This window comes from Archocentrus centrarchus, chromosome 21 (assembly GCF_007364275.1).
Source record: "Archocentrus centrarchus isolate MPI-CPG fArcCen1 chromosome 21, fArcCen1, whole genome shotgun sequence".
NCBI lineage: Eukaryota > Metazoa > Chordata > Actinopteri > Cichliformes > Cichlidae > Archocentrus > Archocentrus centrarchus.
In genome coordinates, this window is record NC_044366.1 from 29,860,762 (window position 1) to 29,879,937 (window position 19,176).

The 19,176-nt window shown below is 41.1% G+C and overlaps 2 protein-coding genes across 2 annotated transcripts; both read right to left on the bottom strand.

Moving 5' to 3' along the window:
- Positions 1 to 9,901: 9,901 nt before the first annotated feature.
- LOC115801104 (olfactory receptor 6N2-like) lies at positions 9,902 to 10,822 on the bottom strand. The gene has a single exon (XM_030758817.1). It carries the CDS (start codon positions 10,820 to 10,822, stop codon positions 9,902 to 9,904), a length of 921 nt encoding a protein of 306 aa, XP_030614677.1.
- A 3,134-nt stretch (positions 10,823 to 13,956) lies between these two features.
- On the bottom strand, positions 13,957 to 14,883 carry LOC115800169 (olfactory receptor 6N2-like). The gene has a single exon (XM_030757425.1). The coding sequence runs from the start codon at positions 14,881 to 14,883 to the stop codon at positions 13,957 to 13,959; it is 927 nt and encodes a 308-aa protein (XP_030613285.1).
- Between the last annotated feature and the right edge of the window lie 4,293 nt (positions 14,884 to 19,176).

Here is a 19,176-nt window from a genome sequence, read left to right on the forward strand (position 1 = left end):
TTACAGCTATTGAACCACCATGGACTAGAACCTTTAGTTCTTCCATCCCGGTGAATGTTGCAATCTAGGAACGTAACACAGAACAGCTCACTGTTCACTGTGAATATACATCAAAAGTCTTTTTAGGTCAGGCAGGCTCTAAGTAAAAAAAAAAAAACTTATTACAAGCTGGGTGTATGTAAGCGTGTAAATTTTCTTTCTTTCATTTTTATGATCTTTTTTGGTATGTTGGCTATGGAAGTTTTTCTTTAATTGCTGATAAAGTACATGATTGTAACTTGTGAACACTAAAAAATGATGTACAGTACCAGTAAAAAGTTTGGACACAGTGCATAAGACCACAGTACCTGTAATGGACACCAAAGCAAAGGACAACTCATAGAAATAAGGTATAAATCTGACTGCACAAAAGCTGTGATGGTGTAATTCAAGATATTATTGGTAACACTTTATAATATGGCCTAAGGCTACTAATTAAATTCTGGGACTAAAGCTGTATGCAGCACGGTGGTGTGGTGGTTAGCACTGCTGCCTAGGTGTGAATGGTTGTCTGTCTCTCTGTGTTGGTCCTGCGACAGGCTACCCTGTCTCTCGCCCTGTGTCAGCTGGGATAGGCTCCAGCCCCCCTGTGACCCTGAACAGGATAAGCGGAAGAGAATGGATGGATGGATGGACTAAAGCTGTACATCCCTATAAAATACCTGTACTTACACATAATTACAGTGTACTTACAGCCTAAGTTTCGGAACTTACGGCTTTAGTCCTGAAAATTACGCAGAACTTAAATTTACTTATGTGGTATATCTCTGTAAAATACCTGAACATGCATGTACAGGGTACATGCACGTTAAGTTCTGGGCCTTCATCCCATAACTTAAGGGCTTAGTCCTGGAAATTAAAGCCTTAATCCCAGAACATATGATTTCAGTCCCAGAAATTATGCAGAACTTAATCGTACTTACAGGGTACATCATAAAACAACTAACTGATCATCTGCAGAATTCTCTCCTCTGTGAAATTCTGGACAACCTCCTCGAATGGTTTTTATGCTGCTGATTCACTCGGCTTCAGTTTCTTTTTGAACTTATTGTCAAGCAATAAGCAATTCATGGATTTGAGGACCAACAAAAAACACCTTCATTGGACCAATCTTGATAAATCTTGATAAAACTAGGGCACTGTGAGTGCCAGCATCTTTATGGTTTATACAAATAGTTTATTCAAATCCCACAACTCTATATAATTGTACATTTGACAGTCCATGGTGTACTGAACAGCAGTCTTATGACTGACAGCCTGCACACATTTGTTGAGGTTTAGTGTGCACATTTTATGTTTGTTTTGTTTCTGCCTGTTCAGTTTGTTACGCTACATATTTTAATGGACAGCACAAATATTTAATCTTCCCAGTACAGCTGAGTGGCTGCTGATTATCAATCAAATTATTGAAACAAGCCCATATAAAAATGCTTAAAGTGTAGAAAATAGCACAGCAAAGCAATCAATAAAAATGTGGGGATATGTAGATAAAGTTTGGGTGAACATCATCATGCCGTAAGACACTTTATGAAGCAACCTTTCTATAACAGATTACAATATATATTTATATTATTTGAATATATTCTTCATTTTACATATGAATATTGCTCAGAAAATCATATCTAACACATTTGTTATATGTTATTATTTTTGTCATCCCAATTGAGAAAAATGAATTACAGTAGGATTTTCTTGACTGTTATTGTTTATTGACCTAACACCAACACATCAGAACTTTCCCTATATTCCTACTTTTTTTTTTTTCAAACTAAACAGGCATTTCTTTTTCCAAATAAACAGAACAGTTCATCACTCCTCAACTAGAAACCATAGATTTACCAATTGCAGACACTACACAGTAGCCTATGAAGGTTTAAATAAGCTGCTGCATGCAAGATGTTCCTCTGCAGGGAAGAGTTAGTCACTTCTTGCAGATTGGGAACATCATGGCTCCATATCCCTGTGGCTCAGCTATGAAGTGAGTATATGCTAACTAATCTCTGCATATTTTTACTGCAGATATATCAGGGAGACTGCATGTGTATCTTACATACACTCTTCAACACATACCACTGGATATTTGCTGTTATGAGTTTGTATGCAGTAAAGAAATGACTTTCAACTCTGTTACGGCACCTTCAAGTATCATAGAATGTTGCTCATAAGGAGAGGTGGTGTTGTAGTGTTCACATTAGGGCCTGATCCATATTCTCCACTATTCTCTGTAAATAAGACACGTGTTACAATTTGTTACAATAACTAAAATGGGGGTTCAGATGAAGTGACAGCTGTGTGTACAGTACAAAAAGGATATTTTAGTTAGGTATACAGCATTTTTATATAGCATTTTCCAGAAAGGCAATTCAAAGTACTTTACATGATTCAGTAAAACAATAAAAAATATTGTTAAAACAGTTGTTCCTTTAAAGCCTGACTGCATAGCTATTAACATAATATTAAACACACTGTACCCAATAAACCAGGGGTGGGCAAACTTTCTGGCTCTAGGGCCACATTGACTTTTTGAAATTTGACAGACAGGCCGGGCCCCCACCAGATGCATACAAATCAAACGTAAACATAAAAAAGTGATTACGGTGTTACTTTTAGTGGGAACAGTGTTGTTTTTGCCAGTGCATCGGAGTCTGGTGCTAGTTTTGTTTTAGCAATTCTCAGAATCCGCAACATCAGTCACAATTATGATATGATTTGATTTGGGCAATTTTGTACCGATCTTTGGTGAGCTGGATTAAAAAAATCGTAGTTTGCCCACCCCTGCACTAAACCATACTGAACATCAGTACTAGTGTTTCTGAACTAAGGTTATAACAGTTTTGGAGTTTACATTACAGTTCAGTTTTATTTTGTTGTAACTTTTCCCCTCTAGTTCAGTTAGTCTTGGTTCGTTTTTAGACTGGTTTTGCTCATTTTTATTAGTTTTTGTTTTTTTTGTTTAATGCTTAGCTTTAATTTAGTTTCATTAGTTTTAGTATTTAGTTATTTAGTTTTTCATACTTTGTCAGGTGCAAAAATCAAAGTGCAACAAATTTATCAGTGCATCCTAATACCTGCAGTGCATTAATTAGCCTGCAGTTATTTTCTCTGTGAAAATGAACAGTTATGTCTATAACTTCTGTTCCCTGAAGGAGAGACACGAGGTACAACACATATGGTATATCATGCCCTGGCGTGTTCTGCTGAAGGACACCTCTATTCACACCTTTAAGGCAGATGATATGTGCGCCTCTGCCCACACATATATACTCTGTCATCACAGTCATCACACAGTTCAATAGTCGCTCTTGACCGAGCCCAGCTGCGCTGGGCATCCTAGTATTGTACCTCATTCCTCTCCTTCCGGGAACAGAAGTTATAGACATAACTGTTCATTCCCTTTCAGTCAATTCACTTGGTACAACACATATACAGTAGTATGGGACATATATATACACGCCCTGGAGCAGCCACCGAGATGGAGTCCGATCACCAGCACCCTAGTGCAAGGCAGACCCAGCAGAAAGGAAAGAATGGGGCTGTCACATCCAAATGATCAAAACTGAACAAAAGTGTGTGGTGATGACCAATTAGCTGCAGCGAAAATATCACTCACAGGAATCCCTTTAAAAAGGGCCCATGAGGTTGCCATTCCCCTGGTGGAATGTGCTCTCACACCCTGAGGCAAAGTGACAAATTTAGTGCCATTTGCCAAGGAGATGGCCTCCGTAATCCAGTGGGAGAGCCTGGTCAACTGAATCTCAACTGGTCAAATAAACGCACATTCTGAGTGCGGTCAATGTAGGCCCTTAGCAGATGCACCAAACACAGAGAATGCAACCTCCTCTCCTCCTCGGATGCAAAAGAAGGGGGGGCAAAAGCTCTGAAGTTCAAATTCCATAGAGCTATAAGCTGCAAGAATAACCTTTGGTAGATATTTGGCATTTGGGTGTAGTGCGACCCTGAGGCCATCAGAAGAGAACTGTGTGCATGAAGGATGCACAGACAATGCATGAAGGTCACTCACTCACTTTGCAGAGGCCAAAGCAAGAAGAAGCGCAGTCTTGTATTAAAAAAAAACTCATATCTACAGACTCGATGGGTTCAAAAAGGGGACCACAAAGGGCATCCAGCACCAAAGTCAAGTCCCACGAGGGGACGCTGGACCTAACCACAGGTCTTGGTCAGCGAGCCCCTTTCAATAAGCATGTGGCAAGAAGATGCGTACCTGGTATCACCATATCAAAGCCAATATGACAGGCAGCTATAGCTGCTAAATAGACCTTCATTTTAGAAAAAGACAGACCCTTATCAACAGACCCTGCAGGAATGCCAAAACATCCACAATAGAGTGCTGGAATGGGATAATGTGCTGGTCCTGGCATCACTGCTCAAAGGCTCACCATTTGTAAGTATACAAGCCTCTAGTGGATGAAGCCCTAGCACTTTAGGTCTCAAACCAAAATGTTTGAGACCTAAAAATGCGGCTAGCAGCTGTAAGCGATTGATCTGCAGCTCACGCTGTGCCACAGTCCAGAGCCCGCTCACCAATGCTATGTCACACAGCACCCCCCCCACCCCCTCAGGGAAGCATCTGTGGACACCACCTTGCGAAATGACACCCTCCCAATCTAAGAGCCCTGGTGGAGCAGCCCGAGCTCCCTCCAAGGGCGAAACGCTAAGATGAAAGATGGAGTTATTGTCAGCCTCTTCCGGAGGTGCCGCAATACGAGGCACACAGGCAGTGAGAGAGTGTCCACCTCTGAAATGCTCTTATCTTTAACAGCCTAAGTGGCACTATGGCAATCATAGATGCCATCATGCCACACAACTGTAAGATTGGACATGCAGTCTGCGTCCCAACTGAAACTGAGCGAGGCAGTGGTGAAACGCAGCCACTCTGTGCTCCGTCAAGTGTGCGCAGCCAGAGAGTGAGCATATTTCCAGATCAAAAAAAGGGATGTGCTGACTCTGTGTCAGTGAGCTTTTTGAAGATTCACTGAAAATCTCTGTGGTTGAATGTATGACAGAACCAGCGAGAGCCGTGTCGCCACCTGGTCTCTGGAGCTCACTACAAGAGCCCAGTCATCTAGCTAGACTAAAAAGCGGACTCCCCTCTCTCAGAGGCTGTACTAACCTTTCTGTCTCAGAAGTGGGGACCACTCATACTGCTTTTTCCTGCAGCAGCCTGTTTATTTCCTCCCTTAGTATCGCCACTGTTTGTTTATTTTGGTAGGACTTATTATACCATGGAAGTGAGGTGGCCTGGCCTGGAACTGCAACCAGTAACCAGCCGCAATGGTTCTCACCACCTACAGAGAGGCGGTGCAAACGTGCCACTGAGGGAGGTGAGAAGCCAGTTGGCTCACTTGCACTTGAGGCGTTGTCCCCCCCCCCCCCCCCCCCCCCCGGTGTGTCTGTGGGGAAAGGGATCAGCTACCTGAGCTGGTTCATTTGGCCTGCAGGTTGAGGATTTACAATTGCTTGAGAATATGCATTTTTTATTGATCATAAGATGGGAACACGTACATTCACATAGTTTGTTGGAGGCACCTTTATTGGGGCACAACACTGAAACACAGCAGGAACACTTGATGTGGTCACCTGAAAATTTAACACATCCACACTGGGAATAACAACCTGAGGCAACAAAAAACATTTTTGTGTGCAGGGAGTTTGTGCTTGGGAGACAGTGTTACTAGAGTACAGCGCCTTCTGGGACTGACTACCTGAACAAAACTTGGGCAACACCATTTGGGCAGCAGCAAATGGGGGGGAGACATATCTCCCTGCTGCTGGAGCCCCTCTGTACTCAATCCCACAGCTAGGAGGACTGAGGCTTCTTGCTACTTGCGCACCCAAAGCAACGGTGGGTGCTGCTGTCTTCCCAGTGGGCAGAGAAATGGTGGACCGGTGAGAGCTAGCTGCTAGCTTAGGTTTGGTATCACATCTGGGTATGATATCGAGCAGAGCCTCTGTCTGCTTCTTCCTCAGTTCAAATTTAGCCTTAATGGCTTTGAGTGATTGCCCAAATAGCCCAACAGCAAATAAACAGCCCTGTCCCTACCTGGGACATCAGAGAGTGTCAGCCACATATGCCCCTGCACCACTATTGTTCAAGCTCATGGAGAGCACTGCACAGCAGGATGCATGAAGAATGTAATCCGTGGTGACTCTGACCTCATGAAGGAGAGACGCCAGTGTACCGTCTGGGGGAACCAGTGGCCCGAGTTCTGCCAGGCACATTGCCTGGTACGTCTGGAGCATAGTGACGGAGCTCATGGTTGCAGGCAGTGCCCGCCTGAGCCCGATAAATCTTGTCCAGGTGAGATACAAAGAATCTGCAAAATTTGATGGGCCACACACATCATGGTTATGGGATGGGGCCAGGTAAGCCGAGAGGGATGGCTCCATTGGAGGAGGGTTGGCTAAGCCGGCCTCTTCTGTACCGTCGAACTCCAGATACTGTCCATAGCCAGGCACAGTGACACGGGTAGATAGTGATTTGCTCCATGAAGCGGTTAGCTCGGAGACAAAGTCTGGGAAAATTGGGAGGCAGTTTTTGACCGCCACGGGCTCGTGCAGGAGGAAAAAACTCACGAACCATGATGGTTTCTGAGCTGGCGAAGGAGAGGGCCATTCCACCTGCAGCTAGTCCGCTGCAAAGCGAAACAGCGAAAAAAAAAAAAGACACATTGTCATGGCTGGCTGGCGCAGTGGCAAACCAGGTCAATGAGAGGCTCTCCTGCTCTTCCTCTGACAGACCATGCAAGTCCAGGCCGATGTCCAGCAGGTCATCGTCATCCTGGTAAGCTAGCTCAGTCTGAAGCTTGCCAGCGCTCTTGAACTGTTCTGACTTGCTTTTGGCAAACCCATCACCGTAATCCATGTGGTCTGCCCAGCTAGGGGACACCGACCAGATACTCCTCGCCTTTGGACCCAGACAAAGCCAGGGCACCAGATTCGGAGGGTAGAGGGTCATGCTGTGTGACAGCTGTCCTTCCCAGCACTTTCTCTACGAAAGTCACCCATCTCTCCAGCGTCCAGCACCGGAGCTGGTGACAAAATACACAGGCTTTTGGCTCAGTCATTGCTTTACTAGCGTGCACAATTCCTAGACAGACGGGGGCACGTTTCGTGCTGGTCCTTGTCGTGCAAAGAGAAACCGCACCCCTGAGGACAGGAGCAAACAGAAGATTCTGTTTTGCCTGCTTTGGTTTGGTATTGATACCAAAAACTCAAAGTGAAAAATGATGCACAAGAGAAACTCAAAATTAGCACTCCACGGACAGCCCACACACCAACTGGGCTAACACCAACAGGGGCAGTTAAGCTAACTTCGAGCCGGCAGACAACAGAGCTAACTAGCAGTAGCTAGCTAGCCGCCTCAGCAGAGGTGTTCTTAGTGAGGTGAAGAGCGTAGGAACTGAGGGATGACTGTGATGACAGAGTATATATTATGTGCATGTGGAGCCGCATATATGTCATCACAGGTCATCTGCCTTAAAGACATGAATAGATGTGTCTTCAGCAGGACATGCGACGGCATGATATCCCATACTATATGTGTTGTACCGAGTGAATCAACCGCAGCCATGCCAAAAGGTGGCATGGCTGCGCTGCTGGTTCTGTCAGAGCTGCTCAGAGAGCTAGCTTGGTTAGATACTAATTAGACTTCTCTGCTGGGTCTATGCGAGGCCTTGGTATGCAACCTACCAGCATTTATGCTTGTGTGAGCTGCATTATGTGTGTTAATTACCTTGTGGTCATGTGCTGGTGTTTTAAATGTGGTGCCAGGCGACAGAAACAAAAAAAATGCTAGTTTCCCCCCTCCTTGGTCCTCGCTCTTTTTTGTTCACTTTTCATTCCCTCATATCATTCCAATAGTTTCAGCTGTCTCCCTCCAGGAAATACTAGATCTGAAGTTTTGAGTAAACACAGTTAACGATCAGGGCTGCAATGAAAATGTGCATAGGCTTATGAAGGTTTTTATGAACCCAGATGATATACAGTACCAGTCAAAATTTTGGACACACTCACCCATTCATATCTGTGTCCAAACTTTTGACTGGTACTGTACCATAGTAGAATTATAGAAAATTATTAGAATATACTGTGAACATAATATAAAAATAAACAAACCCGGACTTCTTCATTTCTACATGCCCATCAAGAGTTATATCATTGGTTACTAGGGAAAAATGAATATTCTTTGCTTGATTGGCAGTGGTTAAAAAGGCTGGCAGTAAGCGTTGTGCCCCAGCACTGTTACCAGAATGCAGTTTAAGGCACAATTTTTCCTTTGATGGTGAACCTTCTCCCTTTCTAGTTTGCATCACTATAGCTTGGAGAGTAGGCGGGCAGAGTTTATAGGCAAGTCCATTTCTTCTGTTCAAACTTTGATCACAGAAACTCAAAATGGTATTAAGTGGTTGTATGCATGCCTGACAATGTCGGGGCATGCTCCTAATGAGACAATGGATTGTGTCCTCGGGGGGATCTGGACCAGAGCATCATCTGGACAGTCTGAGGTACAGCCTGGTGGCATCGTATGGATGGAAACATAATGTCCCAAAGATAATCTGTTGGATTTAGGAAAGGCGAGCATCGGGCCAGTCAATGGTATCAATTCCTTCATCCTCCAGGAACTGGCTGCACCTTAGCCCAGGCACTGTCATGCACCAGGAGGAACCCACGAACTGCTGCACCAGTGTAGAGTCTGACAATGGGTCCAAGAATTGCAACTTGAGCCCTAATGGCAGTCTGGGTCCTGTTGCCTAGCTTCTAGAGGTCTGTGCGTCCTTCTGTGGATATGCCATTCCACGGCTTCTCTGTACACTTTCTGGACCTGCTCTCATGGGTGAAAAGCACAAGGTGCCAGTGGTGGACCTGCCAGCTCTGGTATTCTATGGCTAATATTAATCGGGCTCCACAGTGCAGAGGCCACTAGAGGATGCCAGGCCCTCAGACCACCCTCATCAATTTGTTTCTGTTCCCGATTATTTGGTCAGAGACATTTTATTTTTTTTGTACTTCTGTCAGAACTGTTACATACAAGACTGAAATTTCTGTTAATATGTAGCTTTAAATACTGTTAGTGTGTGAGTTTCTCTGAATCTTACAACAAATAGCTTTGACTTGACTTTGACCGATAAGCACCTACAGCCTCACACAGCTGAGAAAACACAAGAGCGATGCATACATTTCAGTGCAGTCACACTCTCATCAATAACACAGAGACAGCTTCAGATTTAATGATAAACATGTTTATGTTCTTCTACATATAGTACAGATCAGCTGTTACACACAAATTTCAGGTTCATTCAGTGAAATAGTCGGTAATAATTCATCTCTCCTCTGGATAAATCCTGCATGCCAGCTGAAATTCACTCTACAAGACAACACAGTTTCCACTCATTTGTAACCGATTTGTCATATCAAAAGCCTGTGATTCTGTTTCAGCCTTCACTCACTGATCTGAATTGCCACTGTTTTCAGAAAGAAACACAAACATAAAACCCATGCTTCCACTGTTTTTTTTAAATATAGTAATTCAATTCAGTTTTATTTATATAGTGCAAAATCACAACTGGAGTTTCTCTCCCATCTTTGCATTTTTTGTAACTGCATCTTGCTAAACTGATGGTTAGCAAAATAGGCCCAGGAATCAAAACGCCGACAAAGCGAGGGCCTATTAAGTGAATTTAACAGACATGATAGCATGTCTTCACATTTAATACTGTAGCAAACCTCAGTATTATGAGGTTTGATATAATTATGTGGTGAATATCTGATGGGATAAATCCATTATTAAGTATTTGTTTTACTGTAAGTATTTATTTCAAAGATGAACCAACCTATCATTTTTTCACTTTACTCGGCAGAACAACCTCTTGAGTTGTCTTGAAATTTCTTTCATTTTTAGTCCATATATGATTGGATTAAATAGTGGATGATACAAAACGACTTGCAAAGTCAGTATTGAACGTACAGTCTTTGAAATATCAGATTCCAGTCGAACTACAAGAATATCATATGTACAGAACAATGAATAGTTGAATAAAACCAGTAGGTGAGGGAAACAGGTCTGTGCAGCTTTTTTCCTGACTTCTCCACACTTTTGATAGGATATTACAAGAATTTTTGTGTAAGTGAAAACTATGTAGAGCATAGGAAAAAATGCAACATTGAGCAAAACAATCACACCATAAACAGACAGAACTCTTGAACTCACACAATGAAGTTTGTAAACTGAATTATTGCAAAATATTCCTTGCAGAGTAAAGGTACACAGTCTTGAGGTAGCACTTAGTGTTGATGTTCCTGCAACTTCACAAGCAGGCACAATCCAAGATAAGACCAAGAACACACAGAGTGTAGTTTTTTTCATGATAGCTGGATATTGCAAAGGTTTACATATAGACACATATCTGTCATAGGCCATGGCTGCCAACAGTAAAAACTGTGACCCCCCTGAAGTGTAAAATAAAAAAAATTGAAAGTGACACATTGTGTGTGATATGATCTGTTTTTCAGATAAAACATCAAGCAAAAGCTTTGGGTAGATAGTTGTGCTGTAAAAAGTAGAATTAATCAGCAAAGCTGCAATAAAAATATACATGGGCTCATGAAGGCTTTGATGAATCACAATCAGACAAATAATGATAGCATTAAAGCAAACTATTAGAACATATAGTGTAAAAATAATCACAAAATATACATATCTGTACTTCTCCACCTCTACATACCCATCAAGAGTTATGTAAGTTAAATTTAGTTTATCATCCATTAGAATTGTCAGAAATGTGAGTTAAACATCAGAATACATAAATACAGAGTGCAGTCTGCTTGTGTTAGAATATTACCTATATTTGAAATGATCCTCAGTTATCTGGCTTTGAATTACATGTATGAGCTGCTATCCACAGTTCAGCTGGAGCATGGTCTGAGCTTGCCATGTGTTTTTATAACACAGTTACACCCTCCATGGATTTCAATGAACTACTGACCAAAAGAGACATTTATGTGACCTTCGTCAACCTCTGGAGAGTAATAGAATCAGAATATTCTATAGGCTATAGGCTTTAGTAACCCATCTACTATGCTAAGGATCATTTGACAGTTTAAATTTGTTTAAAACAGTCTTACAGATATTGAACCACCATGGACTGGAACTTTTACTTCTTCCATCCTGATGGATGATGCCATCTAAGAATGTACCATATAACAGCCCTTTGCTCTGTGAATATACACTAAAGGTCATTTTAGGTCTGGCAGGCTCTAAGTAAAACAAATTATTACAAGCTGATGTATGTAGGCTTTCCTTCTTTCTTTCTTTGCCTCCCATTCTACTTTGAATACGGACGGAACCACAAGTATGCCAACAGTCTGAGAGAGACGTGCTCTACTGGGGTAACATGGTACTATGAAATCTTTAAGTGAAGATGGGGCCTGATTAAGACCTTGTATGTGAGAAGAATTATTTAAATTAAATTCTCGATTTAACAAGGAGCCAATTAAGAAGAGTTAATAATTGCTCAGAACATCATATCTAACAGATTTGTTACATCTTGTGTTTTTGTGGTGAACCTAAAAATGTGTCACCCCAATATTTTTAGTTACTTTGTTATTCAGTAGCTGTATTTAAGGTGAGGGTTTGTTGTGATTTTGCACTACATAAATAAAATTGAATTCACTTGAATTTAAAAGGACTATTTAATGTAATCTTTCATGGTAGATATTTTAATGTTACATTGTCATGTGCTTTTAAGGGTACAGAGCTATTAAGAACAAAGTGGAACCTTTGTTGTGGGACTAGTTGCCAATCAGGATGCTCTTTCTGGGGAATTCCTGTTTACCTCAGTCGCAATCTGGACATGAATGGCAGCACTCCATCATGATCATAGCTCTTCCCAATTGCTATATTCTGTCAGACTGCATTACTGGTATGGTGACTTCACCCCTCAGGGCCTGTAACAGATTATGGGGGCTTGTCCGGGATCAGCAGGCCATTCATGGAATGGCCAGCACTGATCCAGAGATGCTGAAATTCAGGGCTATAACTGCCTGCTCTCGAAACAAAGGGGTGTTCCAATGTTTGACCAAGAGGAGAGGTAACCAGTGAAGAGGGTGCACAATCCTACAGAGTACAGCACTGCCAACCCAGGTGTCTCAGACAAGCAGAATGTCGGCCGGCGAGAGAAGATGACTGGTCTGGAGTATAAAGAAAAACCTACACCAGGTCACAGCTAATGAAGCTTACCTCATTGCTACCAGCTTGGGACCAATTGAAGGACTCTGTGCTATTAAGCTAGGCAGAGACGATGAAGAGAGTTTTGTTGAATGACCACTTACCTGACCTGCCACGCGGTAGTGGAACAGGATGATCAGGGCCTGCCACTATTAAAGAGACTAGAATATGTTATCAGTGGGGCTGCTGTGAGCCACAGTCAGACAAACTCAGAGAGACTGTCATTTTCAGTCTTTAGTGGTCAGTTTCGTTGCCAACAAATAGAGTGCTCACCAGCTCCATTAACTTTGGGAGCTGTTTGTTGTGATTTGGCGCTATATAAATAAAATTGAATTGAATTGAATTGAACTCTGAGACAGGATGTTTCTAATTTTATAAATATTGCACAAATGCAAAAAAGCAGTCCTACATATGTGTTTAATATGTGCATCGAAGGACATATCCTGGTCAAAAATGACTCCAATATTTATCACTCTATTGATAAATAGCCAAGGTAATGCCATCCAGAGTAAGTATCTGGTTCAACACTATGTTTCTAAGATTTGTGGGGCCGAGCACAAGAACTTCAGTTTCATCATCCAGGCCTTTACATCTTTCAGACATTCCTGCAGTTTAACTAATTTGATGTGCGTTATCTGGCTTCATGGATAGATAAAGCTGAGTATCCTCTGCATAACAATGAAAACTTATGCAATGCTTTCAAATAATACTGCCTAAGGGAAGCATTTAAAATGCAAATAAAATTGTCCTAGTACAGAACCTTGTCTATTAGATAAATATGATTCAAACCACTGCAGTGCAGTAAAATCAAATATTGCTTAGGCCCCCTTCAAGATTCTGTATAAACAGGAGGCCGAAATGCATCAAAACTTTGCCATTTACATCTGAAAACATTTTCATGTAAACAGGTCCTTATAAACACAGCTTCCTCCTCAGTGTCGTAAAAGCTCTGCTGTAAGCCAGAGCATGGACTTGAGACTTTGCATTACACTGGACTTTGCACTTCACAGTCTGCACCTTACCTGCATTCACACTTTATAGACATTTAGGCCTATATTTTCTTTTCTTTTTTTTTTTTTGTTGGTATTTATATTTATTTACGTTAATATTTGTCTCTATGTTCTTGGGGTTTTTTTTGTTTTGTTTTTTGTTCTTGTTTACTTTTTATATGCTGCTGTAAAAGAAGGGAGAGCTGTTTAACAGAATTTCATTGCATGTAAATGTGCAATAGAGAATTTCTTTTTCTATTCTATAATATAAAGATTGTATCCATTGTTTTCCTTGTCATTAACATTTCCATGTCAGTGACAGAATGAGCAATGCTGTTCCCTATCAATAAAGTAACTTGCTAACAACAGATCAGTGGCATTTGATTCATTTTATTCATTTTCAATGTGTTTAAAAATCAACAGTGACAAATAATCAGCTGTGCTAAATGGAAACAAAGAAAGAAATTGTTAAATGAAGACAAACAAGCCCTTTAGGCTTGAGACATTAACAGCAACAGTTAATTTATCTTTGCTCTATGGCCATTACACACTTGATCAAAAGAGGAACAGACATTAACAATACCTTATAAAAATGTCATAGCATATGAAATCAGATGATACATCATGTCTCATTTGCAATACAATTACAGATGAAATGATTGTACTATGACTAATGCAGTAATATCACTGTTTTTTAACTATACAAAACAATATCTTGAGATGTTTAGAAATTTCACTCATTTTGAGTCCATATATAATTGGATTTAAAAGAGGACGAAATAAAATCGACTGAAAAGTTAATATCAAAGGAAGAGATGTTGATAAATCGAATTCCTGTCTAACTATAATTACATCAAAAACAATAAAAAAGGAAAAGTTGATTAACACCAGCAAGTGGGGTAAACAAGTCTTTGCAGCTTTTTTCCTCACTTCTCTACAACTTTGGTAAGATATCCTAAGAATCCTGATGTATGAAAAAAGTATGAAAAGCAGAGGCAGAAGGCCAATATTTATCACCGTGACTACACCATATATAGATATTGCTACTGAGGGAACACACTGAAGCTTGTAAAATGAATTGTTACAAAAAATTCCTGCCAGAGTAAACCTACAGAGTTTTACATTAGAATACAACACAGCTAACACTGCAGTCTCAAAAGCAGATACAAGCCAAGCTAAAACCAAACAGACATGTACAGTTATTTTATTCATGATAACTGGATATTGCAGGGGTTTGCATATAGACATATACCTGTCATAGGCCATGGCTGCCAACAGTAAAAACTCTGAACCAGCCGAGGTGTAATATGAAAAAGCTTGGAAGAGACAGAGTGGATATGATATAACCTGTTTTTCAGACAAAACATCAGATAAAAGCTTAGGATAAATAGTTGTGCTGTAAAGAACAGAGTTGATTAATAAAGCTGCAATGAAAATGTACATTGGCTCATGAAGGTTTGTGTGAGTCCAGATAATGCACACTATAGTGGAATTACAGCAGAGTATCAGAATATAAAGTGTGAATATGATGACAAAATAAAGATATCTGTATCTGTGCAATTCTACAAACCCACCAAGAGTTATTAATGTTATGTTTAATTCAACATCCATAAAATGAACCAAAATTTTATCAGCGATGGAATTAAATCACACAACAGGTATAAATGAAATGAAAAGACAAGACTTAGAGAATTGTAGTAATTTATTCGCTGCACTGGAGTACAAAGGTGAGTGACTGAGTCTGTGGCTTCATTTTATCAGAAAACCTTCCATCCTCTATGGATCTCATTAAGTTCTCCAGTAACATGTAAACAAATTTTCCCATATATTTTTTATTTTTTTTAAATCTATGGAGGTACTATAAGCTTAGTAGTACAAGCAAAAAGTCATCAGGGATGAAAAAAGCTGAAGAAACACTTTTAAACAAAGGAGGCCTTTTATTTTCCTGTTTACATTTGTGAATAAAATGATCAAAGTGTCTAAGGGTTTGGGTCACTGCATAAGTCTGTAGAATGGACCTTTTTTTTTGGCTTAACTCATATATATTAGGGATGGCACGATACCACTTTTTTATGTCCGATACAAATACCGATATTTTACATTTGGATAGCTGCCGATAATGATACAAATCCCATCTTTTTTGTATTATTATTTTTAAAAATTGTTTTTAAATGCCTGGATCAATTTTACATAATTCAACAGTCTCTCACAAAACAAAAACAAAAACTTTTAGTTGTCCCACATACAAGACTAAGGACCAGGGGGGCAGAGCTTTTCAGGCAGTGGTGCCAAAGCTCTGGAACTTTACCACTCCATCGCCATTTAGCTGACTCTGTGGCATCTTTTAAAAAAACAGTTGAAAACTTTTCTGTTTAACAAGGCTTTCTGTTGACTTTATTTTTATTCTTTTTCTTTTAATATGGTAATATGTTTTAACATGGTGTTTTATCTGTTTTTTTATATTGTGTTTTAATTATTGTACAGCACTTTGTGACTTTTTGTCTGTGTAAAGCGCTATATAAATAAACTTTACTTACTTACAACAATCGCTCTATCACCTGAATCCTGTTGCTCCTATGTGAGAAGGTGATGCATTGGCTTATGGTATGTTGCAAATTTCATTAGGGCTGCAACTATTGATTATTTTAGCAATCGAGTATTCTATTGATTATTCCATCGATTACTTGAGTAACTGGATAAGAAATACTTTTTTCACATTAAGCTAGTGATGTGTCCTTCTGTGTCGAGGCTTCGAAGCGTGTATCGAGTAATTGAGGGAGACTTGTGAAAAGCGTATCGAGTCTTGTGTCGTGAAGTGCGAAGCCTCGCAAGCTGGCCGTACCACGTGAGTCATTCAGGAAACGATTCATGGATTTGGTGTGCGATTTGAAATATAACAGGCAGCGAAACACAGTGGATCCTGCCTCACAGTTTGTGGTATTGGCGACTGTTGCGAATTGGTTTGCAATCTATTTGAGCTGCTTTGTTTTTGGTGATGGAACCAGCCAGAATGAGGAAATTTTCCTTCTTTGGGAACATTTTCAGCTGATCTCTCCTAATAATGTGTGTGCATAGTAATAAATTATTACCCCAGCTTCATCTGTTCCCTGTGAAAGGGTATTTTCTGAAGCAGATGAAATCGTTTCAAACAAAAGACAACGCCCAGCACTGCAGCAAAGCTGTTATTTCTAAATAAAAACGAATATGTAAAATGTCTCTAGTGAGCACACTTACCAACCAAGTATGGTAACACAATCACATTCACATCACAACTCTCTCCCCAATTTATTTCCACTTTCCCTCTTGACCCCAACATTATATCATAAAGACAGACACCATATTAGCTCAGGATTTATTTATTGTCATCACAAAAATCTTTTATTCTGTTCAAAGCTTCAGGCACCAAAGCATTGGTGTGATTATAATCAGTCTGTTTTACATTGACTGTCCTCTTGATGGCGCAGTTTTGACCCATGGGTTCACCAATTGACTGGAAAGCATAAGTGCTTCATGAAGCTTCATCTCACCATTAGTAGATTACGCTCACTGTGCCTGTTTTACATTTACTGTCCACTTGATGGCACAATAGAGCAAATGAAGCACCATGGAGCTTTGACCCATGGGTTTGCTGATTGGATGGAAAGCTTCAAAGCTTCATATAGCTTCATCTCACCATCACTATCCATAATTAAACTTAATGCATGAAGAAGACTCCTCATTTACATGAACAAATTGGATTGCATTGAATAAATATGAGCTGAGCCAGAACCAAGAATACAAAACTTAGAATCTAGGGAAACACACAGATCTAATAAGCATACAGCATAAGGGACAACTTGACAAAGAACTAAAGAAATTTCAGGGTTTAAATACACTGCTCAAAAAAATAAAGGGAACACTCAAATAGCACATCCTAGATCTGAATGAATGAAATATTCTCATTGAATACTTTGTTCTGTACAAAGTTGAATGTGCTGACAACAAAATCACACAAAAATCATCAATGGAAATCAAATTTATTAACCAATGGAGGCCTGGATTTGGAGTCACACACAAAATTAAAGTGGAAAAACACACTACAGGCTGATCCAACTTTGATGTAATGTCCTTAAAACTCGTCAAAATGAGGCTCAGTATTGTGTGTGGCCTCCACGTGCCTGTATGACCCCCTTACAATGCCTGGGCATGCTCCTGATAAGGTGGCAGATGGTATCCTGAGGGATCTCCTCCCAGACCTGGACTAAAGCATCCGCCAACTCCTGGACAGTCTGTGGTGCAACGTGATGTTGGTGGATGGAGCGAGACATGATGTCCCAGATGTGCTCAATCGGATTCAGGTCTGGGGAACGGGCGGGCCAGTCCATAGCTTCAATGCCTTCATCTTGCAGGAACTGCTGACACACTCCAGCCACATGAGGTCTAGCATTGTCCTATATTAGGAGGAACCCAGGGCCAACCGGACCAGCATATGGTCTCACAAGGGGTCTGAGGATCTCATCTTGGTACCTAATGGCAGTCGTGCTACCTCTGGCGAGCACATGGAGGGCTGTGCTGTCCTCCAGAGAAATGCCACCCCACACCATTACTGACCCACTGCCAAACCGGTCATGCTGAAGAATGTTGCAGGCAGCAGATCGCTCTCCACGGTGTCTCCAGACTCTGTCACGTCTGTTACATGTGCTCAGAGTGAATCTGCTTTCATCTGTGAAGAGCACAGGATGCCAGTGGCGAATTTGCCAATCCTGGTGTTCTCTGGCAAATACCAAGCATCCTGCATGGTGTTGGGCTGTGAGCACAACCCCCATTTGTGGACATTGGGCCCTCACTCCATCCTCATGGAGTCGGTTGCTAACCGTCTGTGTAGACACATGCTCATTTGTGGCCTGCTGGAGGTCATTTTGCAGGGCTCTGGCAGTGCTCCTCCTGTTCGTCCTTGCACAAAGGCAGAGGTAGCGGTCCTGCTGCTGGGTTGTTGCCCTCGTACGGCCTCCTCCACGTCTCCTGGTGTACTGGCCTGTCTCCAGGTAGCACCTCCAGCCTCTGGACACTACGCTGACAGACACAGCAAACCTTCTTGCTACAGCTAGCATTGATGTGCCATCCTGGATGAGCTGCACTACCTCAGCCACTTGTGTGGGTTGTAGAGTCCGTCTCATGCTACCACGAGTGTGAAAGCACCACCAACATTCAAAAGTGACCAAAACATCAGCCAGAAAGCATAGGTACTGAGAAGTGGTCTGTGGTCCCCACCTGCAGAACCACTCCTTTATTGTTATATTGTGTTGTTTAAGTGTTCCCTTTATTTTTTTGAGCAGTGTACACACTGGAAGAGGAAACATCTGGCAGCACAGCTGAGGAACAACACAGGTGCAACCAATTGGGGAAAACTAGGTGAGGGGGAAGTGGAACTAAGCGTAAATAAATATTAAAATAAAGAATGAAGAGAAACCTGATAACTGAACAGGGAAACAGATACAAGGAATATGCCAATTTGCACAAGGAATTGGCATATTAAACCCTATGGATTAAGCATCGGAAGTTGCTAAGTTTGTATATGTGAGAAGGCAGACAAGCCAATACTTTTGGCAATAGTGTTTTAGAATGACTATTTAGGGTTAATCAGTCTTGGATTCTTATATCACTGGTCAACAAGCATTTTGCTGCTTGGGTTTTTTTCACCTGTATGTTCTCCAGAGCCCAAAAATTACCATTACTTTTTTTTTTTGGATGTTTATCTTCTGAACAGGGTTCTCTCAGGTATTCTTTAATGTGTGCTTAAGATAAAGATGCAAGCTGGATTTATATCACACAGGAATGATCAAATTTGAAGTTTAAAAGCCCTAAATGTGTTCAGCTGTTTCAGTGTGTGTGTGTGTGTGACGAATGAAAACGTTCTTCCTAAAA